Consider the following 26,652-nt stretch of genomic DNA (forward strand, 5'->3'; position numbering starts at 1 on the left):
TTGACCAGCAGGTGCCACTAATGTACACTGTGTTAATCAATGCCTCGAGTAATGAACCTGTTTTCAAGACCATTGGAAAACCACAATTCTTCATCAAGCTTCGTTTCACCATCACTAATTATACCCTAACACAGTGTTAAGAATCTCCTGGTTTACAGGTCACATCAAGCCTGCAAGTCACATGCTGGCTTACAAAGTGACGTGTAACTCTTATTGGAATCCAGCCAGAGTTAGGATATCCAACAAGTGGCATTGTTAATCACCTGCATTCAGACTGACTGCCAGAGTAAGGCAACTTGAATACTGAGACTTTGTCAGTCATTTTAACTGGAACAACCATCTCAGTAATGGGTGCAATACATCCAATAGATTGGATTAGTTTAGAAAACGGTATGTTTTTTATTTTTCTGTAGCATAAAATGAATCAACCAAATAATGCACAAGCAAAATAACAGACATGCTAGGAAATATTATATATGGTTCTATGTAGAACCCTTCTTGCCTTCCAAAGAATCCTTCTTGTCTTCCAAAGAATCATTCTTGCCTTCCAAAGAATAATCAAATAACCCTTTCTTCCAAAATAGTTCTTAAGACGTTAACGTTCTAGGTAGAACCCTTTGCCTTACAAAGAACCCGTTTTTAACCCTTTTTTTCTGAGTATGTACAGTTGAAGTCGGAAGTTTACGTACACCTTAGCCAAATACATTTAAACTCAGTTTTTCACAATTCCTGACATTTAATCCTAGTAAAAATTCCCTGTCTTAGGTCAGTTAGGATCACCACTTTATTTTAAGAATATGAAATGTCAGAATAATAGTAGAGAGAATTATTTATTTCAGCTTTTATTTCTTTCATCACATTCCCAGTGGGTCAGAAGTTTACATATACTCAATTAGTATTTGGTAGCATTGCCTTTAAATTGTTAACTTGGGTCAAACGTTTCGGTTAGCCTTCCACAAGCTTCCCACAAGAAGTTGGGTGAATTCTGGCCCATTCCTCCTGACAGAGCTGGTGTAATTATAGGATTGAGGTCAGGGCTTTGTGATGGCCACTCTAATACCTTAACCTTGTTGTCCTTAAGCCATTTTGCCACAACTTTGGAAGTATGCTTGGGGTCATTGTCCATTTGGAAGACCCATTTGCGACCAAGCTTTAACTTCCTGACTGATGTCTTGAGATGTTGCCTCAATATATCCAAATAACTTTCCATCCACATAACTTTCCTTCCTCATAATGCCATCTATTTTGTGAAGTGCACCAGTCCCTCCTGCAGCAAAGCACTCCCACAACATGATGCTGCTACCCCTGTGCTTCACGGTTGGGATGGTGTTCTTCGGCTTGCAAGCCACCCCCTTTTTCCTCCAAACATAACGATGGTCATTATGGCCAAACAGTTCTATTTTGTTTCACATTTCTCCAAAAAGTACGATCTTTGTCCCCATGTGCAGTTTCAAACCGTAGTCTGGCTTTTTTATGGCAGTTTTGGAGCAGTGGCTTCTTCCTTGCTGAGCAGCCTTTCAGGTTATGTCGATATAGGACGCATTTTACTGTGGATATAGATACTTTTGTACCCGTTTCCTCCACCATCTTCACAAGGTCCTTTGCTGTTGTTCTGGGATTGATTTGCACTTTTCACACCAAAGTACGTTCATCTCTAGGAGACAGAATGCGTTTCCTTCCTGAGCGGTATGACGGCTGGCTGGTCCCATGGTGCTTATACTTGTGTACTGTTGTTTGTACAGATGAACGTGGTACCTTCAGGCTTTTGGAAATTGCTCCCAAGGATGAACCAGACTTGTGGAGGTCTACAATTGTTTTTCTGAGGTCTTGGCTAATTTCTTTTGATTTTCCCATGATGTCAAGCAAAGAGGCACTGAGTTTGAAGGAAGGCCTTGAAATACATCCACAGGTGCACCTCCAATTGACTCAATTAGCCTATCAGAAGCTTCTAACGCCATGACATTATTTTCCGGAATTTTCCAAGCTGTTTAAAGGCACAATCAACTTAGTGCATGTTAACTTCTGACCCACTGGAATTGTGATACAGTGAATTATAAGTTAAATAATCTGTCTGTAAACAATTGTTGGGAAAATTACTTGTGTCATGCACAAAGATGTCCTAACCAACTTGCCAAAACTATAGTTTGTTAACAAGACATTTGTGGAGTGGTTGAAAAACTAGTTTTAATGACTCCAACCTAAGTGCATGTAAACTTCCGACTTCAACTGTATCACTAACAGTGCTGTTTCATAGTAAAAGTCATGCAGTTTCAGTTGAAAAGACACCCTCAGGCACAAACTTGTTTGTTCTTGTTTACCATTGAGCTCAGTACAATTAGGGAGCGTTTCCATGGATAAGAGCCCTTGGCTCTGAGGCCAAACAGTGTTATTGAAGGCATAGACAGGGGATCATTAGTGTGTGGGACAGTCTCAGTTTGGCAATTACCTACGTACAAAGTTTAAACACCCTGGCTACTGAGAGGGCTCAGGCTTCTCCTCTGTCTCTCATCACCCTATTGACTCCCACACTCACTCGCGCACGCACGCGCACACGCACGCGCACACACTCCGCCAGCCAGGCGGAGGCACCGCTCCAAATGTATGAGTCAACATCTCTCTGGCTTTGTCTCAAATGGCTCCCCACTCCCTTTATAGTGCACTATTTTTGACCGGGGCCCATATGCCTCTGGTCAAAAGTAGAAAACTATATAGGAAATAGGGTGACATTTAGTACACACGCTCTGTTAAGTTGGGGCAGAGAAAAGGCCATTGGGGCTGCAGGGACTTTTAACATTGCTAAAAGGATACCCTTTGCAGTGGGTGAATGTGAAAATGAAAGATAGTGGTTTTGTCATTCTCTAGAGCCAGTGAATTGCTTTCACTGTCGCTTACAACATGATGGCATACATTCTATACTACAAAAGGCATGTAGTACACTCTTTGGAAAAATAAGTGCTATCTAGAGCCTTAAAGGGTTCTTTGGCGGTCCCCATAGGATAACACTTTGAATAATCCTTTTTGGTTGCAGGCTGAACCCTTTTGGTTCCAGGTAGAATCTTTTTGGATTCCATTTAGAATCCTTTCCACAGGGGGTTCTACCTGGAACCAAAAAGGGTTCTCCAAAAAGTGTTTTCCTATGGGGACAGCCAAATAACCCTTTTTGTACCCTTTTTTTTAAGAGTGTACAAACTATAATCGAAATGTGGTCAGTGGGTAAAATAAAGGTTTCTGCTTATGCAGACATTGCATGACAACAACTGTTGGAGTTCATTCTGTTTCATTCTGAGTTCTCCCACGAGTATATTCTTTACGTGAGCTTAATATTTACCTTTTGCTACAGACAGACGTGTTTCTCTTTTATTTTACCTTGGACTTACTCTAAGTCCCATGGAGATACAGTAACTTTTTTCCAATAGGAGACCTGCCCATGACATTAGGTACCAGTTGGATCTCAGTAGGTAGAGGGACAAATGGAAACATACCCAGGTTGATGTGGCGTGATTGAGGTGTTCCAATTCAATCACTCTGTTTCCAGCATTGCCCCCAAGGTTGAGTAGGCTAAGCACTGTTGCTTAGGAACACTGCTAGATCATATCATAGTTGTCAGTTTACAAGTGGAGTTTCAGTGGATTTCCTAATGTGTTGTAAAGAGTAACCCTACACACTTAGAAAAAATGTGTTATCTAGAACCTAAAAGGGTTCTTCAGCTGTCTCCATAGCAGAACCCTTTGGTTTCAGATATAACCTTTTTGGATTCAATGTAGAACCCTTTCTACATGGGGTTCTACCTCAAACCCAAAAGGTTTCTACGTGGAACCAAAACAGGTTATCCTATGGGGACAGCCAAAGAACTCTTTTGGAACCTTTTTTTCTAAGAGTGTGCAGACATCCTACTGTCTGCACACAACCATGGGTTGATCTTTTAAATGTTCAGTCAAATAAACCTTGTATTTTTTTCAAGGCTTATAACTTGATATTAACAGTAATCTTGCCACCATGTTGTTACAATAGTTATATGATTGGTATTCAAATGCAATTAAAATCTTCCCCCCTCCCTCTGCCTCTCTTTCTCCCTCCCTCCTTCCCTCTTCTCTGTCTCTCTTTCTCCCCCCCCTCTCTCTCTCCATTTTCTCCCTCCCCCCTCTCTCCCTTCAGCCTTCGCCTTGTGAGTGGTGTCGCTGTGAACCAAATAACGAGGTGCACTGTGTGGTCTCTGACTGTGCCGTCCCAGAGTGTGTCAACCCAGTCTACGAGCCAGAACAGTGCTGTCCCATCTGTAAAAACGGTAAGGGCACTTACTGTCGTGTGTTTCTGACACACACGCACATACGTGTTACTGAAATACTTTATGTATATCAACCTTACGATTGCATTGCCTGTTGTTGTGTACATGTACCCTGGTAAACCAGACTGACGCTGTGCTCACCATTGTTTCACAAAACAGAATGATGAACATAGCTATTTGTCTGGTTAACCAGGTTAGTGTGTTTGTATATTTCTTGCTGATCTTGTGTTTTTATTGTGAGCACACTGGAGAGTTACATTTCTAAAGTAGTCATTACACATTCTTACACAAATAAACTTGAAACGTAACTGTTTGAACCTCAACCCACACACACACAAACCCACTACAAAAGAATTACACTTTTATCACATCGAAACCAACCAAAAGATTATCTCTTTCTCTACGTCTATATTTTCATGATTCGAGTCTTCAGTCTCTTTAATTGAGGACGTGCATCTTTTATGTTTTACTGTATATTAAATTGTTACTTTGGGGGGTTGCCCGAGCGCTAATGAGGACACTACCAACTGCTTTAATTAAATACAACACACTAAGCAGAATTAACACTGCAAATGTGTATGAGTCTCAGGCCCATGTATTTGTGTAAAACTAGGCCCTCAAAACAAGGCTTAATGAAATATGTATGATATTTAGTGATGTTACGTTTGATACAGGAGCTCCAAGGCATGTGTCGAAATCGCTAAGCAGTGTACTTCGAAGCAGTGTGTCTATGTCTGTATCACTTTATCAGAAGCACATGATCAATGACGTCTGAAGCTTTGTTTTGTCAAACAACCACCTGATTGGTTTGGTATTGGGTTGGTAGGAAACAAAAAGGCTTCCCTGCAAACGCGATATGGGGTGTGGGACGTCGTCTATAATAATTTGGCAACTCTAGATTATTTTGACCAGCAGGGGCCACCAATGTACACTGTGTTGATCAAAGCTTCAAGTAATGAACCTATTTCCGATGCAATTGGCTAGGAAACATCAATGCTTCAGGAAGCTCCGTTTCCCCATCACTAATGGTATTGTGTTAAATAATAAAACGTTTTAATTATAACATATTCATTCAAGATCTCACATGGTGAAGACCATATGATGGAAAATGGATGAATGCAACAACATTGTCTCTGTCACTAACAAATACAGTCCATGGTTGGTAACTCTACTAAGTCCTGTGTTCATTTAATATGGTTCATGTGTATATATTGGTCCACAGACTCAACACTTTCAGTGTTTAATAGATAAAACATTTTACACTGAAGAATTTGCCTTGTAGCTTAGATTGTCCCATTGATTACAGGGCATCCAGATAGGACATTTTGTTACCCGAGCCAAATAGCCACTATGAGGGTATAGTCTTGCCGGTCAGACGTCATGATGATGATTTTGCCGTTGTATAGGCTAACTCTCTCAATGGAAAATGCAAAAGGGACTAAACTGACAGTTGATTAAACTAGCTCCACGTAAACAATGAAGAACAAACTAATGAAGGGCTTCTCACATGCAAGAGACAGGAAAGGACATTTCAGTGCATCCTTAAGGAAAAGGAATTCCACACAAGAGCATCCACTTGGGATATGGCTCATAGCAGTATATATAAGGAATAAAGAATAAATAAATGTCCCATTTTAGACTTCAATCAAATTCCTATGTTGAATAAAATGACTGTATCTTCGTTTGTAGCGCAGTTTGTTCTATATAGGCTAAGCTCTCTGATAGAGGGTACTGGAGCTGTAAGGTGTACAAGGAAGATGCTTGTACACACAGACCGACACTCCCGCAGGCGCGCGCGCGCACACACACACATTGGGCCTGCAGCTGGAGGAAGCACTAATCCACACAGACAGGATACAGTGACACCCTCGTGGTGGTGGCATTTCAGGGAGCCTGCCTGCCATCTCCAGCCCCATAGGGAACCAAAGCCAGCTCTGGCAAGATTCATCTCTGTTGTAGAGAGAGAGAGAGAGAGAGAGAGTGTGTGTGTGTGTGTGTGTGTGTGTGTGTGTGTGTGTGTGTGTGTGTGTGTGTGTGTGTGTGTGTGTGTGTGTGTGTGTGTGTGTGTGTGTGTGGTGTGTGTGTGTGTGGTGTGTGTGTGTGTGTGTGTGTGCACGCGTGTGTGCGTTTTGATTTTGTGTGTGCATGTGTGCGTACCCACATGCGTGCATGCATTGTGTGTGTGCAGGAGGAGTGTTTACTGTAATGCTCATTCCTAGTGTATGTCTGTGGGAGGATAGAGGATAGATTCACTCCTGTAGTCTGTTCCAACCTGCAGGAGATATGCTTTTTCACTTCACCTGCTTTTGAAATGATGGGCAGAGCTTCATGCCTGGAAGCATTGAGCAGATAGGATGCATCCCAAGTGACACCCTATTCCCTGGTGGATTACTTTTGACGACACTGTAAACGTTTCCTGTGAAATTTACAGTAATTTACTGAAAGCAATTGGCCAGTAAGTTACTGTAATTTATTTTACAGTACAGGTAATGTAATCCATGTTATGTTAATCAATTTTATAGTACCAAATTTACAGTATATTATTAGAATTACCCATGCAGCGTCATTTTATCCCTGCGTCCTTTGCAAGTTTTCATTTACACATTTACACTTAGATTTTGGTCATTTAGCTGGCGCTCTTGTCTTTAGGGACTTATCGTCAGTGCATTAAACCCGCAAAACCCAGTCTCAACATCAACAGTGAAGAGGCAACTCCGGGATGCTGGCCTTCTAGGCAGAGTTGCAAAGAAAAAGCCATATCTCAGACTGGCCAATAAAAAGAAAAGATTAAGATGGGCAAAAGAACACAGACACTGGAGAGAGATATGGCTTTTTCTTTGCAACTCTGACTAGAAGGCCAGCATCCCGGAGTTGCCTCTTCACTGTTGACGATGAGACTGGTTTTTGTGGGTACTATTTAATGAAGCTGCCAGTTGAGGACTTGTGAGGCATCTGTTTCTCAAACTAGACACTAATGTACTTGTCCTCTTGCTCAGTTGTGCACCGGGGCCTCCCACTCCTCTTTCTATTCTGGTTAGGGCCAGTTTGCGCTGTTCTGTGAAGGGAGTAGTACACAGCGTTGTATGAGATCTTCAGTTTCTTGGCAATTTCTCGCATGAAATAGCTTTCATTTTCAGAACAAGAATAGATGGACAAGTTTCAGAAGGAAATTCTTTGTTTCTGGCCATTTTGAGCCTGTAATCAAACCCACAAATGCCAATGCTCCAGATACTCAACTAGTCTAAAGAAGGCCAGTTTTATTGCTTCTTTAATCAGCACCACAGTTTTCAGCTGTGCTAACATAATTTCAAAAGGTTTTTCTAATGATCAATGAGCCTTTTAAAATGATAAACTTAAAACGTGCCATTGGACCACAGGAGTGATGGTTGCTGATAAATGGGCCTCTGTACGCCTATGTAGATATTCCATTAAAAAATCTGCCTTTTCCAGCTACAATAGTCATTTACAACATTAACAATATCTACACTGTAGAATATAATAAATTTTATGTTATTTTAATGAGCAAAAAATAATCATTTTCTTTCAAAAACAAGGATATTTCTAAGTGATCCCAAACTTTTGAATGGTAGTGTTGCTCTGACCATATCTGGATAGTGCCAATACAATACTGAGATATTCAAGGTAACTTGATGCCAGAGAAATTAAACACAGTAAAATACAGTAAAAGTGACTATTAAACTAAGAAAATTATTTCTACAGTATTTTACTGTAATTACAAGGGATTAGACCAAGCAGGTTGGCTGTATGTATTTACATATTACAGCATAAATGTAAATACTAGGTGTTTTATATCAGTTGCACTTTAGGCCTTAACAAAGGCTTCTAAACTGACAGTGATTACAAGGTGAAACAGATCAAAAGCACATGGCTAGTCACTCAACCATTAAAGGTTTCATTTAAATGGTTATTCCAAAATTCAATATATGCTAGAATTTCCAAATAAAGTTTGTTAAATTCCAAAAATAATAAACAATTCAAACAATAAATAATCAATCCATCTTACATTAATCAAATCAAACAATTACCCCCCCCCCCCCCCCACCCAAATTGCATCTGTTCTAATAACTAATAACAATCATCAGTCCATCAGGCACCCGGCCCACAAGGGGTCATTCAAGCACAATGAGCCAAGTAAAGCCCCACCAGCTAAACCCTCCCTTAACCCAGACGGTGCTGGGCCAATTGTGAACCATTCAATATCTCTCATGGCCAAGGCCGACCATGTCACAGCCCAGGAATGTACCCGGGGTGATTTAGCCATAGACTGTTGCACCATTGGAGTAGCTTATATTACGGTATTCTGTGGAGGTACAGCATTCCTACTTACGGGTGCAACAAATATAGTCTCTTACACGCCATACCTTAAAATATGTTAATGAGTCAGAGACTCTTTCCCCGCCCACAACATTTTCCCCAAATGCACCATAATTAATACAGTAAACACATTTACGTAATTTTACTCTGCATTTCACAGTGTTTTACTGTTGAAATTACGGTGTACTGTAAAATAAATGTACAGTATTTTACTGTGCATCCTACGGTAATTTACTATATTCAGTTTACACAGTATCCTACTGTTGATTAATACAGTAAATTACTAATAAAATGACAAAAACGGCTAACATTGCAGGGCCCATCGGGTGACATATGGAACACTCACATAGCATCAGCAGACACACATACTTTGACTAAAGTACTCTGACTTGTAGAGGGCTTCATCAGGCTTTCTTCAAGGTTTCCTGAGGCAAATTAAGCTGAGGATCCCTAAGGACTATGCAAATGTAGCTATGTTTTGCCTTGAACAACCTAGCTCTATCCTAAAGGGATATAAATTAACTTATGAATTTGATTTAAATATGAATTTACTTTATGTAAGATACATTTAAATTATTCACAAGTAAATGTAGCTTACATAAAGTTCTTTTACAGTTTTGCAGGGAAAATACACATGGGAACTAGTCTTTTCAGCGTCTATCTATTCCTTTTCATCTGACCTGTCAGTCACTGTATTCCTGATAGACAGTCATGTGACAACACAGAGACACAGGTAACATGTATCCCTGTTGACAGTACTAACAGACAAGCACTGGCTTTGAATGGAGCAATGTCCCAAGGTCTCAGAGCCTTGTCTGTTCCATCTTCTGCAGTGACAGGCAGTAGTGACAGGCAGTAGTGACAGGCAGTGGTGACAGGCAGTGGATACGGTGTCCTTGCATGTGACTGCATCCCAAATGGCACCGTATTCTCTTTACAGTGCCATTATCGGGAGCCCCATAGGGCGGCGCACAATTGGCCCAGCGTAGTCCGGGTTACGGGGCGGTTTGGCCAGGGAGTTCTTTACTCGGCTCATTGCGCACTAGCGAATCCTTGTGGCAGTTGAATGGTGTTTCCTCCGACACATTGGAGTGGATGGCGTCTGGGTTAAGCGGGCGGGTGTTAAGAAGTGCAGTTTGGCGGGTCATGTTTTGGAGGACACATGACTCGGTAGTCAGTTGAATTGTATTTCCTCCGACACATTGGAGTGGCTGGCGTTTGGGTTAAGTGGGCGGGTGTTAAGAAGTGCGGTTTGGCGGGTCATGTTTCGGAGGCATGACTCGACCTTCGCCTCCCGAGCCCGTTGGGGAGTTGCAGCGATGAGACAAGATCGAAATTGGGGAGAAAAGGTACTGCACTGCAAAGGGAATAGGGTGCGATTTGGGACTCATTTTGTGCTTTTCTCCTGATGTGACTCAGAAGTGTCATTTCCCATCGTAAACACCCACACTTGGCAGGGCTGCTTGATGCCCACTTCTCTTATCAACCTCTGCCCAGTTTGTCTATGACTTGTGCCAGCTGTACTGAAGGTGGGTGGTGGATCAATGAGAATTAGGACTTGGCATCAGGCCGCTCACGATGTCTCCATTGAGGTATAGGTTGATTGATGGGCTTTTATCATATCTTAGTAGACTACGAGAGGAGAACCAACCCGGGCACGGAAGAGAGGGGTATGGGTAGCCTAAGGTGCCGGAAGGAGGTAGTGCTAGGCTAGATAGTGTTTGATGTATTATACAGTATATTTGATGCCATTAGATCTGTTTGGTCCAGCAGACACGGGTTCTGGTTTGGTTCAGAGCAGTCTTGCACTGCTACACTTCCAAGTCTAGTGTGTTCACTCAGCTATTACGCAAGAAATCCGGAAACCGAAGTTTGTTCCAGAGCAGCTGAAGGGTGTTTCCAAATGCCTGGGTGTCTGTTAAAACACTCAACTCCTGGATGGAGTGAGTAGTATACCTTGAGGAAGAGGAGTAAGAGACAGTACTGCAGATCATTGAGGACTGCTTACAGTAGGCCTTGAGACAAGCTATTTTAATGCAATCAAAATCAGAAAGAGAAAACTGATAGTGATTGCATATTTTAGATTCTGCTGGGTTATATTCCCCATGTGGGGATGTGGGCAGTGTCTTATTATTATGAGGTGTAGCTAGTGGTCTATTATTACTATAGTTAGAGATGTTTTTACATATGATTATTGCTGACATGATATTCCCCTATGTAGGTTAAACAGACAAGGGTGAGTTAAATGTGCATCTGAAATGGCACCCTATTCCCTATATACACTGCTCAAAAAAATAAAGGGAACACTAAAATAACACATCCTAGATCTGAATGAATGAAATATTCTTATTAAATACTTTTTTCTTTACATAGTTGAATGTGCTGACAACAAAATCACACAAAAATTATCAATGGAAGTCAAATTTATCAACCCATGGAGGTCTGGATTTGGAGTCACACTCAAAATTAAAGTGGAAAACCACACTACAGGCTGATCCAACTTTGATGTAATGTCCTTAAAACAAGTCAAAATGAGGCTCAGTAGTGTGTGTGGCCTCCACGTGCDTGTATGACCTCCCTACAACGCCTGGGCATGCTCCTGATGAGGTGGCGGATGGTCTCCTGAGGGATCTCCTCCCAGACCTGGACTAAAGCATCCGCCAACTCCTGGACAGTCTGTGGTGCAACGTGGCGTTGGTGGATGGAGCGAGACATGATGTCCCAGATGTGCTCAATTGGATTCAGGTCTGGGGAACGGGCGGGCCAGTCCATAGTATCAATGCCTTCCTCTTGCAGGAACTGCTGACACACTCCAGCCTCATGAGGTCTAGCATTGTCTTGCATTAGGAGGAACCCAGTGCCAACCGCACCAGCATATGGTCTCACAAGGGGTCTGAGGATCTCATCTCGGTACCTAATGGCAGTCAGGCTACCTCTGGCGAGCACATGGAGGGCTGTGTGGCCCCCAAAAGAAATGCCACCCCACACCATGACTGACCCACCGCCAAACAGGTCATGCTGGAGGATGCTGCAGGCAGCAGAACGTTCTCCACGGCGTCTCCAGACTCTGTCACGTCTGTCACATGTGCGTGTGAACCTGCTTTCATCTGTGAAAGAGCAACAGGTCGCCAGTGGCGAATTTGCCAATCTTGGTGTTCTCTGGCAAATGCCAAACGTCCGCACGGTGTTGGGCTGTAAGCACAACCCCCACCTGTGGACGTCGGACCCTCATACCACCCTCATGGAGTCTGTTTCTGACCGTTTGAGCTGACACGTGCACATTTGTGGCCTGCTGGAGGTCATTTTGCAGGGCTCTGGCAGTGCTCCTCCTTGCACAAAGGCGGAGGTAGCGGTCCTGCTGCTGGGTTGTTGCCCCTCCTACGGCCTCCTCCACGTCTCCTGATGTACTGGCCTGTCTCCTGGTAGCGCCTCCATGCTCTGGACACTACGCTGACAGACACAGCAAACCTTCTTGCCACAGCTCGCATTGATGTGCCATCCTGGATGAGCTGCACTACCTGAGCCACTTGTGTGGGTTGTAGACTCCGTCTCATGCTACCACTAGAGTGAAAGCACCGCCAGCATTCAAAAGTGACCAAAACATCAGACAGGAAGCATAGGAACTGAGAAGTGGTCTGTGGTCACCACCTGCAGAACCACTCCTTTATTGGGGGTGTCTTGCTAATTGCCTATAATTTCCACATTTTGTCTATTCCATTTGCACAACAGCATGTAAAATTTATTGTCAATCAGTGTTGCTTCCTAAATGGACAGTTTGATTTCACAGAAGTGTGATTGACTTGGAGTTACATTGTGTTGTTTAAGTGTTCCCTTTATTTTTTTGAGCAGTGTAGTTTTGACTACAATCCAAAAGAAAATATGTACTTTTACTCCCATACATTTTCCCTGACACCAAAAATACTCGTTACACTTCGAATGCTCAGGCAGGACAGAATTATGGTCCAATTCAAGCATCTATTAATATACCGCTGTAATGAATACTCAGGGAGAAAAAGGTGTAGATTCATGTGCAGAGCGCGGCAGGTGTATATTTTGCCTTCTTAGAAGGCAGGAATTCTGGTCACAGGCAGGCAATGGTCATACACAGGTAGGCAAACAGGCAGGTGAATCAAAACTAGGACTGAAGGCTATAATTGGTTCTCACAAACGAGCTAGGTAAAGGCTTAGTAGAGTCAAAATGAACAATACCTCACAAAGACACAAACAGAATGAACTGAACTAAATAAGGAGCTGATGAGACCAGGTGAGTAACTAACACAGGAGAAATCAATGAACAAAAATGAAAGACAGAGCTACGTTCAAGAACACAAAGAAACAGAACACAAGGTTGACTAAGAAAATAAATACAGAACCTTACAACCGTGTTGTCATCCCTAATGCCTCTGATCTGAAGCACTAAACGCAAGTACTGTGTTTGTAAATGATGTCTTAGTGTTGGAATGGGCCCCTGTCAGTCCGTAAATAAAATAAACACAAGAAAATCATGCCGTCTTGTTTTCTTAATATAAATCATATGTTATTTGTCACATGCTTCATAAACAACAGGTGTAGACTAACAGTGAAATTATTACTTACAGGCTCTCAATGGTGCAGCTGAAGAACCTTTTGAGGATCTGAGGGCCCATGCCAAATCTTTTCAGCCTCCTGAGGGGGAAGAGGCGTTGTCGTGCCCTTTTCACGACGTGCTGATGTGTGAACCATGAGTTCCTTAGTGATGTGGACACAGAGGAACTTGAAGCTCTCGACCTGTTCCACAACAGCCCTGTCGATGTGGATTGGGGCGTGCTCGGCCCGCGTTTCCTGTAATCCACAATCAGCTCCTTTGTCTTACTGACGTTGAGGGAGGGGTTGTTGTCTTGGTACCACACTGGTCTCTGACCTGGCAGGTGTCAAACTCATTCCACGGAGGGCCACAGGTGTCAAACTCGTTCCACGGAGGGCCAAGTGTCTGCGGGTTTTTGTACATAATTGATTAATTAAGGTCACTAATTAGTAAGGAACTCGCCTCAGCTGGTTGTCTAGGGGTTAATTGAAAGAGAAAACATGCAGACACTAGGCCCTCCGTGGAATGAGTTTGACACCCCTGCTGTAGGCTATCTAATCATCGTCGGTGATCAGTCCTACCACCGTTGTGTCATTAGCAAACTTAATGATCTTGTTGGAGTCGTGCATGGCCGCGCAGTCGTGGGTGAACAGGGAGTACAGGACGGGACTAAGCACGCACCACTAAGGGGCCCCTACTGTATGTTGAGGGTCAGCATGGAAGATGTGTTGTTGCCTACTCTCATCACCTGGGGACGGACCGTCACCAAGTCCAGGATCCAGTTACAGAGGGAGGTGTTTAATCCCAGGGTCCTTAGTTTAGTTATGAGCTTGGAGGGCACAATGGTGTTGAACGCTGAGCTGTAGTCAATGAACAGCATTCTCACATAGGTGTTCCTTTTGTCCAGGTGGGAAAGGGCAGAGTAGAATGCAATAGAGATTGCGTCATCTGTGAATATTTTGGCGTGGTATGCAAATTAGAGTGGGTCCAGGGTGTCTGATGATGGTGAGCCATGATCAACCTTTCAAAGCATTTCATGGCTACAGATATTAGTGCTACGAGGCGGTAGTCAGTTTGACAGGTTACCTTGGCATTCGTAGGCACAGGGACTATGGTGGTCTGCTTGAAACATTTAGGTATTACAGACTGGGTCAGGGAGAGGTTGAAAATGTCAGTGAAGACACTTACCAGCTGGTCAATGTATGCTCTCAGTACGCTTTATGGTAATCCGCCTTGTGAATGTTAACCTATTTAAAAGGTCTTACTCACATCAGCTATGGAGAGCGTGATCACACAGTCGTCCAGAACAGCTGATGCTCTCATGCATAGTTCAATGTTGCTAGACTCGAAGAGCGCATAGAAGGTATTTATCTTGTTTGGTAGGCTTGCGTCACTGGAAAGCTCGTGGCTGGTTTTCCCTTTGTAACTTGTGATAGTTTGCAAACCCTGCCACATCCTACAAGCGTCAGAGCTGGTGTAGTAGGATTTAATATTGATCCTGTATTGATGCTTTGCCTGTTTGATGTAGAGCATTTACTTTGACTTTTTACTGAGGTATAATTTAGGCCCTGCAATAGACTTGTGTCCTGTCGGGCGGTGTACTTGTACAGGCGGTGTACTTGTACAGCAAGCTACCTCGCGCTTCAGAAACAGGAGATAAGCTCCTGCCCTATGGGCCATTCCAGTTCAGACAAGGCTAGCTACATACTTTACATTACTTTTGAATCAAGATCATATGCAGCCAGGGAGCAGGGACACAATCTGGACATGATTATCTTTTCCAAAGAAATTAAATAGGCTGCTAGGCTTTCCTAATCTCAGCACCCAGAACTAAATCTCACGTGCATGCTGGGAAACATTAATTGTTAAGTCTTGTAGGAAGATAATGTAATACATTATAACATTATTCAAAGCGACTTACTGTCCTGTGTGCATTTTACGTATGGGTGGTCATGGGAATCGAACCCACTAACTTGCCCGTTGCTAGCGCAATGATCAACCAAATAAACTTTCCACAGAGGCTGAGGAGGCCTTTCCATGCAGACTAGGAATCTAGGAGTGACTTTCTCTCTCTCTCTCTGTGTTGGTGTGCATTTGTTTTTGTGTGTGCGGGAGTACATGTGTACATGTGTGCATTTGCATGTGTGTTTGTACTCCAGCCCTCTCTGTGCTGTCAAGCCCTCTCCTTCCTCTTCTCTCCTCCTCTCTGCTTGCGGCGCATTGAAATGCAAAGCGTTCTATGTCGAGGGAGAGCCAGGCTAAGAAAAGCGCTTTAATGTTGCAAAAACAAGCCCATCTGTGCATGCCCGTGAAAGGATCTGTGTGTCTGTTCTGACTTCGAAACTCCCCAAGCAGGCATCACTCTGCCATCCTCTTCTTACAGAACCTCCCGAGAAAACAACCACCACACTCATTTCTCCTTCTCTCTCCCCTCCCTCCTTCCCTCTCTGTCTCTCTTCCTTCTGTCGCTCTCTTTCTTTCTCTCTATCTCTATTCACTCTCTTCCTCTGCTCCCATGAGGCAGGTCCAAATTGCTTTGCCGGAACGACGATCATCCCAGCCGGTATTGAAGTGAAGGTGGATGACTGCACCATTTGCCGCTGTCACAATGGGGACTGGTGGAAGCCAGCACAGTGCCTGCGCCGGGAGTGCCTCAACGGCCAGACGTTGTCATAGAAACCCCGGCGGGGACGGTGTCGGTGATGTGCAGCCAGGGAGCGGTCCTGCCTGCTGCAAAGGCAAACAAACAAACAAACGCTCATCTTGTATGATTGATATGATGGACAGGAGAGGAGCACAATTCCTTGGCAACATTGACTAGGAGACTGCATAACAAGCTGAAATGAAAAGCTCTTGTACACAGTACCTACACACCACCACTACCACAACTTTAACCACAGAGGAGCGGAGAGAGCAGGAGGAACTTTTCTTGAGACTGTTTTTTTTGTCTTCTGTTTTGACTGTCTGACTATTTATATTTTCTGATAACTACTTATTGCTTATGCTGCTTATAAACATAATGTTTATATATTTCATGAAGTCATTTCCACCTAACCATTAGCACTGTTAAACACGGTCAGATGTGTTCTGTCATCTGCTTGCTGTAGCTCTCTCACTCTGAGATGTCTTCACCACACCGCTTCGCTTCGGGAATTACAATGGTCACAAAACATATCACTCACAGCTGTTGGCTTCCCACTAAATGTGCAATCCTTCTATGAGTCAATAGCAAGAGTTCACTCCTGGTGTTGGGGTCAATGCAATTAATTATTTACATAAAATGTCAGCATTCTGATGTGCTGTTAGTTACACTCATCTGGGCTGACAAAAGATGCATGGCCACAAACAGATCCCCTCAGTTACTGTTTTTACTACACACAATATTCTTGATGAGAATGTCTTCGAGGTGCTCTTCTCTGCGTGGAGAGATTGGAGGCCAGTTTTATCTAATATACAGTACCAGTCAAAAGTTTGGACACATCCACTCAATCAAGGGTTTTTCTTTATTTTGATTATTTTCTACATTGTAAAATAATAGTAAAGACATCAAAACTATGAAATAACACATGAACTCATGTAGTAATTAAAAAAGTGTTCAACTAATCAAAATGTATTTTAGATTTTAGATTCTTCAAAGCTGACACCCTTTGCCTTTATGACATCTTTGCACACTCTTGGCATTCTCTCAACCAGCTTCACCTGGAATGATTTTCTTGAAGAAGTTCCCATATATGCTGAGCACTTGTTTATTGTTTTTCCTTCACTCTGCAGTCCAACTCATCCCCAACAATCTCAATTGGGTTGAGGCCAGGTGATTGTGGAGGCCAGGTCATCTGATGCAGCACTCCCTCACTCTCCTTCTTGTTTAAATAGCCCTTACAAAGCCTGCAGAGGTAACCCTGGGTCTTCCTTTCCTTTGGCAGTCCTCATGACAGCCAATTTCATCATAGCGCTTGATGGTTTTTGCGACGGCACTTGAAGAAACTTTCAAAACTTTCTTGAAATTTTCCAGATTGACTGGCCTTCATGTCTTAAAGTAATGACGGACTGTCGTTTCTCTTTGCTTATTTGAGCTACAGTATTCTTGCCATAATATGGACTTGGTCTTGGAAATTAATTCCACAAATTAACTTCTAACAAGGCACACCTGTTAACTGAAATGCATTCCAGGTGACTACCTCATGAAGCTGGTTGAGAGAATGCCAAGAGTGTGCAAGGTTATCATCGAGGCAAAGGGTGGCTACTTAGAATAATCTCAAATATAAAATATATTTTGATTTGTTTAACACTTTTTTTGTTACAGCATGTTTCCACATGTGTTATTTCATAGTTTTGATGTCTTCACTATTATTCTACAATGTAGAAAACCTTTGACTGGTACTGTATAGCCAACCGATACATTAGTAAGTGATAAGTTACTGGAAAAAGTAGAAAAAGGAACCAACTTGACTTATTTTAGTAGTTGAAACAACTACTTAAGTTAGAAGCCATGTAACCCATAACAGAGGGGGTAAAAAATGAATATGCTCCAGCATTCATACACTACCGGTGCCATTCCGCTTGGCTTAATTGCCTTTGTTGTTTTCCCCCATAGCCCAAACCAACAAAAATTGTTCTCAGTGTGAACAGCTTGAATTTGTTATCTAAGAAATTAGCGAGCCAAGCAGTGGCCTGCTATAATTTCCATTAATCAAAGGGTATTCTGTGATAAACCATCTGGCCGGGCCTCTCTGCGCTCAACACTACGCCACCTGCCTGCCGTCTGCAAGCAGCAGCCAAGCACCCTCGGCAAAAACTCAGAGAGAGACAAAGGGGATATCTGCATAAGCAAACAAACACACAGGTGAACACGTATGCATGTGCATACACACAAGCATGTGCGGGCACACACACACACACTTGTACGCACATCCTTTCATCCTCTATAGGCCCATACCTACAGCTTGCACAGTAATTCATTTTCAGCTTAAAAAATGTTGATCCACTGCACCCCAAGAAGAAGCACTTAAGCCAATAAGGCTCTCACTGAGATACAAAGTTCCTCCCCTCCCATCCTCTCGTCTATAGATTACACAATAGATTTTCTGTTTTCTAGCCTCCTCCATATATCTGCATAGCTCCGCTACAGCACCCCACAGTATGGCCAGGGTTATAACTTAGCTTGATTTAATGCATTGCTTTGCCTATAGATCCCTTCCTATAGGTTTCAGGGTCACACTCCAGGCAACCAACCCTACCCAACCTCTCTTCCTTTTCTTTTTGAAATGATAAAAACTATTCATTAATTCAAAGGCAGATTTCCTGCTAAGCCCATGCAATTCATCACTGATACTTTATTTTTGTGTTTCAGTGAGAATCCATTCCTGTTCACCTTTTAGAAGCTATTCGTCCTGTGTGATAGATTAACTACTTAATAACGGCTTCCAGTTTCTGGTAATGAGACGGAAATTAACCCAGGAGTGAGACCCCTGACTAAAGAGGTGGAAGAATATAATATGACATAGATTGTGTCCCAAATGGCACCCTATTCACAATGTAGTGAGTGCACTACATTTGACAAGAGCCCATAGGGCTCTGGATAAAAGTAGTGCACTATATATGGAGCAGGGTCCCATTTGGGACATTACCAAAAATATACATGACCTAATAAGCGTCTCCTCCCAAACCCATCTATGTCTGTCTGCAGCCACTGTACTGTAGACTACCTCATTCTGTTATACTCAGCTGCCTGTAGTTGTATCACTATTGATTGGGGAATTCAGAAGATGAACAAATGAGGGAAGGGGACTTCAAACCTGGGTGCATCATTATGGTCAAAGTTGCTCAGGTCATTTTTATCATTACCTTGTCTCGTGATGAATTAGTCATTTGTAATGAGAACAGAGATGCAATTTGTCAAGCCAGAATACTTACACGTACAGTACCTAGAGAAGAGAGTGGAGTGTTACTTTATTAATCCCAACTTGGGAAGTTGTTTTATCACAGCATACATCATCAATAACTCACAAGGACACATAACGACGACAGACATATAATAAAAAACGACACATATTAAGATGCATGAAAGCACCTGCACCTTAAGATATACATCACTCTACAGGTCCATACATTGTATGAGACTCCATGACACCTTTATCACTCATCTCTTTTAATTAGGTCTATCATAGTCCTGATATCTGAGATTTTCTTTAGTGTGTTATAGATTTTTAGGACTGGATATAGATTATCTCTTGCTACCATGGTGTGCTTAATAACCATGGAAATAATTGAGAGACAGAAAGAGAGAAAGAGAGGTGGAGAGAGAGGGAGACAGAAAAAGAGAGAAAGACAGTATTCCAGATGAACAGGACAGAAGTATGTCATATTGAAGTTGTTCTGGAACCCTTACAGGAACCGTCCATGGCCTGCAGCTGCAAACCAACCAGCTGAGACCTCAAGTGCTATGTATATCCATTATCTGCCTCAATTCAGTTAAACATACTCTACATGCATAGCCAAGAGGTAGTGGATATGTAGTTCCCCATACATATAGCATAGCCAAGAGCTAGTGGAGTCACCTCGAACCTGCATAGCTCCTCTGTGACCAGTGGCCAGCTAGGTTCAGTGTACAGTGGGATAAGGCAGAGCCATATATAATGTATAACAGTGCATATACAGTATATAGCGCTGGGGATAGGGAAGGAGTCCTCCAGGGATTGTGTGGGTAAGCAGTACAGTTGAACTCAGATTAACCTGTTCTGGATAGGTGGTTAATCTCTCCCTCAGGAATTGCTAATTTCCTGCAATTCTACACATTTTGCCATGGGGCAGAGAAAATGTTGCTGTTTTAAAGGTAATTAAAGCTCAAATATAGGTGTGTTGACTGTGATAAAGGAACTGGATTATGAGCTGTCTTGCTTGTTGAACGAACAAATGAAGTAGGCAGTGGCATGGTGCATATAGCCATAGAAGCACAGTGACATATCCATCAATGCGGTCATATTCATGGCTTTGTTGGGATGTGGCTTTCAGTTAGTTATTTTTGGCCACCCATCCCATGAAAGTGAATTTAATTCCAGTGCACTGCTTGCTATGAATTATATCTGGTGGTGTTTGCATGTTCAGGTAAAAAGGCAAAATAATGTCCCATTTAGAACACTGACAAGTAGAGAGCCATAGAGATTATATTGAATTACTAGAGGGGCAATGTCATAAACCCTCAATGTTCCAGAATGGGGTGAAAATAGCAGTCATATTGGTCAGGGAGAAACCCAAACCAGTCTAATTGGAATTAATGGCAGTAGAGGCATTTAATTATGCAGGAAAATAAAAGTAAGACGTGATATATAAAAAATGTGGTAATAATTATTTTCAACCTAAAATATTGTCATATAATTTTAAACACAATTTGAAAAGGTTTTATACCAATTTTCTGTCAGATAGCCTCTACAATATATGCACAGACCATAAATGTCAACACTTTTGTTTTCTTGGAAAGCTGTGAGTGCTATTATATGAGACAATATCAGTACTTGTTGCATTTACAACTTGTGTAAGTCCTATCATCAACTGATCTCAGCCAGTGTTTGGCTGTGTATTGACTGCATTGTTTGAATGGAATGTTGGCCTATTGGCAGTTAGTTAGAAATATTTATGGAATAATTCCTCTAAAACTGTCTGGACAGCTAGCTAACACGCATACAGCGCAGATCAATTATTCAAATTCATTATTTTACACAATATCTTATCACAGCAATGGCAATGGCAAACAATGGTTGACCAACTCCCTGTCCAAAATGGCAGACCTTTATCCCATAATAAGGTTCTACTCCATTCTAGTATTCTAATTCTATGTAGGGATCATAATATTGAAATAACCCCTCTCCCATTAATATTGCTAACCCCTTTCTCTTTATTGACAATCACATTCCCGGTTTGTTTCATGAACAGTTGTCCAATGAAAGGACGGAAAGTCTTATTGTAATAATACAGAGGGAAATTATTCAAGTACAAAGGTTAAGAAGGCAGTCATAATTGTTTTCACCACCAGCTACCGCCTAGCATCCTGAACATGGGTTACTGCAGGGAGCTTTCAATGTGCTCTAAAACTGTTCAGTGAACTTGCAGTAGATTTTGAATCCAACTGTGAGACCCCAGCTGCAGTGAAGAATTATTGACTGAGTAATAGAGTTTCAAAATGTATCAAAAGATAGTCTGAGGGAGCAGTCGATATCCCTGTTAATTTTCTGCTCATGAAATAGTCTGGTCTTTTGTGTGTCTGGCCATGAAAGTCTAGCCTACTACTCACAAAGCACTCTCCAACCCATTCAACTTGACACTGCTCATTTGCTGTCCATCACCACGTTGTAAAGGTATACCATACAATTTCTCTTTGCACCGACTTACTGTAGCTGGAAGCTATGAAAGATTGTTCTATTGCTTTTTTTTTTACCAAAAAAACTGTTACATAAAGTGTGCCTGAAAAAACAAGAGTACTATCTAGTATTGAGAGAAAACACTTAAACAATCGAATTGTTTTATTATACAGGCGCTGGAGGGTCACTCCTAAAGATTCTATTAATATTAACTCCTTCTGTTATCATTTAATGTTATATTGAATTAGAGCCAGAAATGTTCATAATAATAACAGATGGTTTGGTTGGAAATACCAAGACACACTGACCTCTAGAGTCTAGAGACCATAGCTTATAACACATAGTGGGTACATACATACATCTAACCAAACACCCCCGATTTTTGTTCCAATTGAAATTATACCCTTGGTGCCAATTATGGTGTATAGTAAGTTGTAAATACCTTCAAAACATATGTGTATTCTGAAAATCAGAGTTGAAGAAAAAAATGTGTATTATTTATGGAGACAAAAACTATTTTGTTAAATATACTGAAAAATAAGTGTTATTATAAGTGTGTGTGTCAATTTATTTATTTATTTTATTTCCACTTCTATTGTCCAGGCAGAAACACATTCCTACATACGTGCAACTCTTCACCACTTTATTGTAGGAAAGGTCACTCCTTATTCACAATATGACCTCTGCATGAAACTTAGGGGCTGTAATTCACTGCACCACAAATGAGATAAATATGGTGGTGTTAACATTTTACTTCCAATTCTTCACCATTGACACCGACAGTATTTCATATGCCTTACACCTGAAGCATCATGCTTCTTCCCATCCCGGTGTAGCGGGGAGCGAGAACACCAGTCAAACAAACCATGCAGAGATCAGAAAAATAACTATTTTGGGAATAGTGCCTGGGTCATAGCCTACCACTATAGAAAACCAGGAAAGGGAGGATACTGGTTTCAGGGGTAGGTCAACTTTAATGATGTACGTATAGAGGATATAAATGTCAAAGAAGTGGGAATTCCTGATTGATCAGGAAAAATCATATCCCTGAGGTCTACTAGAGGAAGTGACCCAGGGCTTTCCTCTGTCTTTCTCACAAATGGCACCCTATTCCCTATATAGTGCACTACTTTTGACCGGGTCCTATATGGCTCTAGTCAACAGTAGTGCACTATGCAGGAAATAGGATGCAATTTGGGATACACACCATTTGCTTAAACACACCATCTGCTTAAACACTCTGGTTCTATTCCACATTCCTATTAATTATGAGGCTGAGCTGAGGTTCTGTCTGTCTGCACCACTAATTGCCCCCCTATACCTCCCGCATGAACAGGAAGGGGTAATTTAATGTGGCACGCTGCAATCAATAGCAATTAGACCTATCCCTGACTAATGCTATTGAGGAGAGGGGCATCCTGGGATATGGAAGAGAGAATGGCTGGTGTCCTACTTCAAAGGCTGGCAGATGGCGATATTGAGTCATTTCATCTTACTGTCCAAAGGCATTGTATGCAGCCAGCTATACACTTGTATCCCCGTGGACCGGCTCGTATATAAAATTAAAATTAAAACATTCTCCATTCAGGCTGCAAAGGCGTTTCTTTCCTCCTTAACTCGGTTTAATGGACTGAACGTGGACAAAAAAATGGGAATATAAATATATACTTTATGAAGCACAATTTTTCACCATTATGGCTAATGCTACTTTCTGATGTTACACCCCACGTTCAGCCAGGGACTGCTGCAACCTGATTGGCTGAACACGACACACAACATCCAGGACTAGCATTCCTATGCATTAGCCACTATTTCCACCTTCTTGCCATAAAATTCCTAATATTGAGTTGAATCCCCCTTTGCCCTCAGAACAGCCTCAATTTGTCAGGGCATAGACTACAAGGGGTTGAAAGCGTTTCACAGGGATGCTGGCCCATGTTGACTCCAATGCTGTTTCCACAGTTGTGTCAAGTTAGCTGGATGTCCTTTGGGTGCTGGACCATTCGTGATACACTCGGGAAACTGTTGAATGTGAAAAACCCAGCAGCGTTGCAGTTCTTGACACAAACGCACTGATTGGAGTGTGTCAAGAACTGCAACGCTACTGGGTTTCACGTTCAACAGTTTCCCGTGTTTATCAAGAATGGCACCTACTACCATACCCCATTCAAATATTTTGTCTTGCTCATTCATCCTCAATCATCTCAAAGCATAAAAAAAAAAAACTTATTTAGCCTGTCTCCCCTTCATCTACACTGATTGAAGTGGATTTAACAAATGACATCAATAAGGGATCATAGCTTTCACCTGGTCAGTCTCATGGAAAGAGCAGATGTTCTTAATGTTTTGTACACTCAGTATATAATTAAGATATATACGAGTCAGCAATTGTGTTGCTGCAACAACAATGTTTATTTTGTAGAATACCATTCATTCTCAAAAGCCCAAACAGAAAACTCTGTGTGCAGCAGCAGGAGGTGACGTTAGTATTAATAAAGGCAGTGTTTCATAATCTTTATTTTTTTAAGTCATAAAAATGGAGAAGAGGCAGTCACAATTCAGGGCATTCTCAAAAGCAAGGACGTTATAAAGAGTCTCAGTAGGAGGAAAAATGTACGTTGATTTTTCACTCCTTCATTCAAAATACTGAAAAGTGCCAACATTTTTATAATCTTCTATCGTCCTTGAGCAGGGATAAAAATAAACACTTCACTAGCTTGTCTTTGAGCTACAGGTATAAAACTTTAAGAAAAACAAGTCATGGTTGTGATAGGTGGGTATATTTAAGGCCAAATCCAGAGACATCAGAGATTGGGGACTGACTGTGGCTGTACAATCTCTATTACGTCAAGGTTATAGTTTTACAACCACAGCTGTCTGTGTTCTGATTAGACCTTGATATTCAGGTGGGAGACGGAAAGACCATGGGCCTGTTAAAGAGGATGCAATGTTACGAAACATTTACATAGAAACATAGTGTAGAACAGATATGATTGTCTGTCATGTAGAATAGGCAATCATGACAACATTCTTTATTACATTTATTTCGGAAATGTTGCGAACGTTTCACCTCACTGAATACACACCAGGTGTGTCTATGATTCAAGCTCAGGAACTGGCAGTAGCTGGAAGGCCGATATACAGTTTACAACCCATGTAGATGGAGCTGACCACACCTTTCCTAACCTCAGCCTGGGTGGCCTGTAAGAGCCCTGGGGATCATAGATGATGTACTGGGTACACAGGGCCTGGTCTGAGCCCGGAGAGGCGTGGTAGGCTGCAGCAGACAGGGTCTGTGTCACATCACTGTCTGGTTTGGGCTGTCGGGTCAGAATCTGGCCCCCTGCCTCTCTCACCAGCTGGAGGAGCTCGTCCCTGGGGGGCTTCCTGAAGGAGCCCATGAGGTAGAAGAAACAACCGTCCAACAGCGGAGGCAGCTGGGGTAGAGTAGAGATGAGTGGAGTATTGAAGAGTAGAATAAAATAAAGTTAAATACAGTAGTCAAAAAGAGTAGAGTCAAACACAGTAGAGTCAAATAGGAAGAGGGGAGAGAAATGAGATAAGGCTTTAAAGTCAAAAGACAAACGAGGGTTGTTAAGACAAAAACACATCGTCTGTGGACTGCAAGGAGAACTAAACAAATAATTTGTAGTCCTCTAACAAGGAAAAGTGAGGATGTTTCATGAATTTTGTAAATTACGGTAGACAAGCCCTTACAAATTCATCAAAGCCCTGCGCATACAGAGGGAGAAAAAAAGAGAACAAAGAACATATCTTCTTCCTTGATCCTAAACGATGCTAACCATTCTAGTGCCTCGGGATAAAATCAAGTCCCACTAAGAATAGCCTAGTGTCTGGACAAAGTGTCCAGACAACACAGATAATTTATCCTTGTTCTGTAGTTAATGAGTTGAAATGTTGCTAAATCACAGCCACAACCTTTCAGTTCTTACATAACCGCAGCCTCTACTCCACTCCTAATAAAATACCAAATACTCCACTCCAGGGTTGGGTGATATGGACTAAAACTCATACCTTGATTATTTCAAACTTATGGGCGATTTATGATATAGATCTCTATTTATTTTATATTCTCTAAATAAGCTTTGTTGCACAATTAAAAGGTCAAACACACTACATTTAAAAAAACAGTCAGCAATAATCTCTTGATTTCAAAGCTTGTGTAATGATACCGAGGCTGAATACATACCTTCCACAACCATAAGACCCACTAATGATTTCATCAAAATAGTTGTACCTGTTTTTTTTTTGCAATAATCACTGATCTGGATTTCAGGTCTGTCTTTAGAAATGTAATTTTTGTTACAAATTTATCACCAGAACCATTCTTAATGCACATTCACTAATAATGTAGCAGGCATTATAGAAAATTAAAACTGGTCTCAAACATTTCTCAAGCACAAGCCCACGTGCTAGTGAGTAGCCAGCTAATATTTATATTTCAAGTTTAGCCAACTTGGCATAATTTCATAAACTCTGAATTCAGCTAACAAGGCAGAACAGTTGAATTGTTATGAACACAGCTTTCTGTCCGTCTCCACCTGTTTGAACAACATGCTAGCCAGATGTTGAAATCAAGCAGCCTACCTTATTTCTCAGAATGAGGAGTTGTTTTACGCTTAATGCACATTTATAAAAACAGAGACTAAACAGCTAGTATAACAATCTATATATTTGACTAAAATGCTGTTAGCGATACGTGGTACCGTAATGCGCGCAACAAACTGAGCCTACATTTTCCGGAATGAATGTTCATTGGTACATCCGTTTTAGTAGTGTCTGCTCTGCTCAAAAAGATCAAACATAAACAGGGTATGGTTCGAACGGTTAACTTCAGTGTCACAGTAAAATAATGTCTCCATGTGTTTCGGTGTCCATATGACCAATTCTGTTGGACCAAACATCAAAATGCAAATCGCTGTTGAAACCATTTATCAGAGAGGAAGAAGTGATCTCTCATCTTTGTTGTTGTGAGTGGTAGGGGGAGGGGTGTGGGAGAAAGTGGCGAAGCGAGAGGTTTAACTCCCGCCAAAATCTGTCCAAAATCAGCCCAATGCCTTTCTATGCGCTTATTTTGAACCTTAGCTTGTCGC

The 26,652-nt window shown here is 41.9% G+C and overlaps 2 protein-coding genes across 3 annotated transcripts in view; one reads left to right on the plus strand and one right to left on the minus strand.

Annotated features, from left to right (window-relative positions):
- The window catches only part of LOC111959431 (von Willebrand factor C domain-containing protein 2-like), a 38,675-nt gene extending 21,593 nt beyond the window's left edge, over positions 1-17,082 (plus strand). The window contains exons 2-3 of the mRNA XM_023980959.2: positions 4,156-4,285; positions 15,709-17,082. Of these exons, the coding sequence (XP_023836727.1) occupies positions 4,156-4,285; positions 15,709-15,860 (282 nt within the window). The 3' untranslated portion in view covers positions 15,861-17,082. The remainder of the gene's footprint in view (positions 1-4,155; positions 4,286-15,708) is intronic.
- A 6,955-nt stretch (positions 17,083-24,037) lies between these two features.
- Positions 24,038-26,652, minus strand: part of LOC111959807 (BRCA1-associated RING domain protein 1) — a 28,579-nt gene continuing 25,964 nt past the window's right edge. For both annotated transcript variants that reach the window (XM_023981603.2, XM_070437681.1), the window contains one exon: positions 24,038-24,975. In XM_023981603.2, the coding sequence (XP_023837371.1) occupies positions 24,634-24,975 (342 nt within the window). In that variant the 3' untranslated portion in view covers positions 24,038-24,633. The remainder of the gene's footprint in view (positions 24,976-26,652) is intronic.

This window comes from Salvelinus sp. IW2-2015, linkage group LG36, assembly GCF_002910315.2.
Source record: "Salvelinus sp. IW2-2015 linkage group LG36, ASM291031v2, whole genome shotgun sequence".
In the NCBI taxonomy this organism is placed as follows: Eukaryota; Metazoa; Chordata; class Actinopteri; order Salmoniformes; family Salmonidae; genus Salvelinus; species Salvelinus sp. IW2-2015.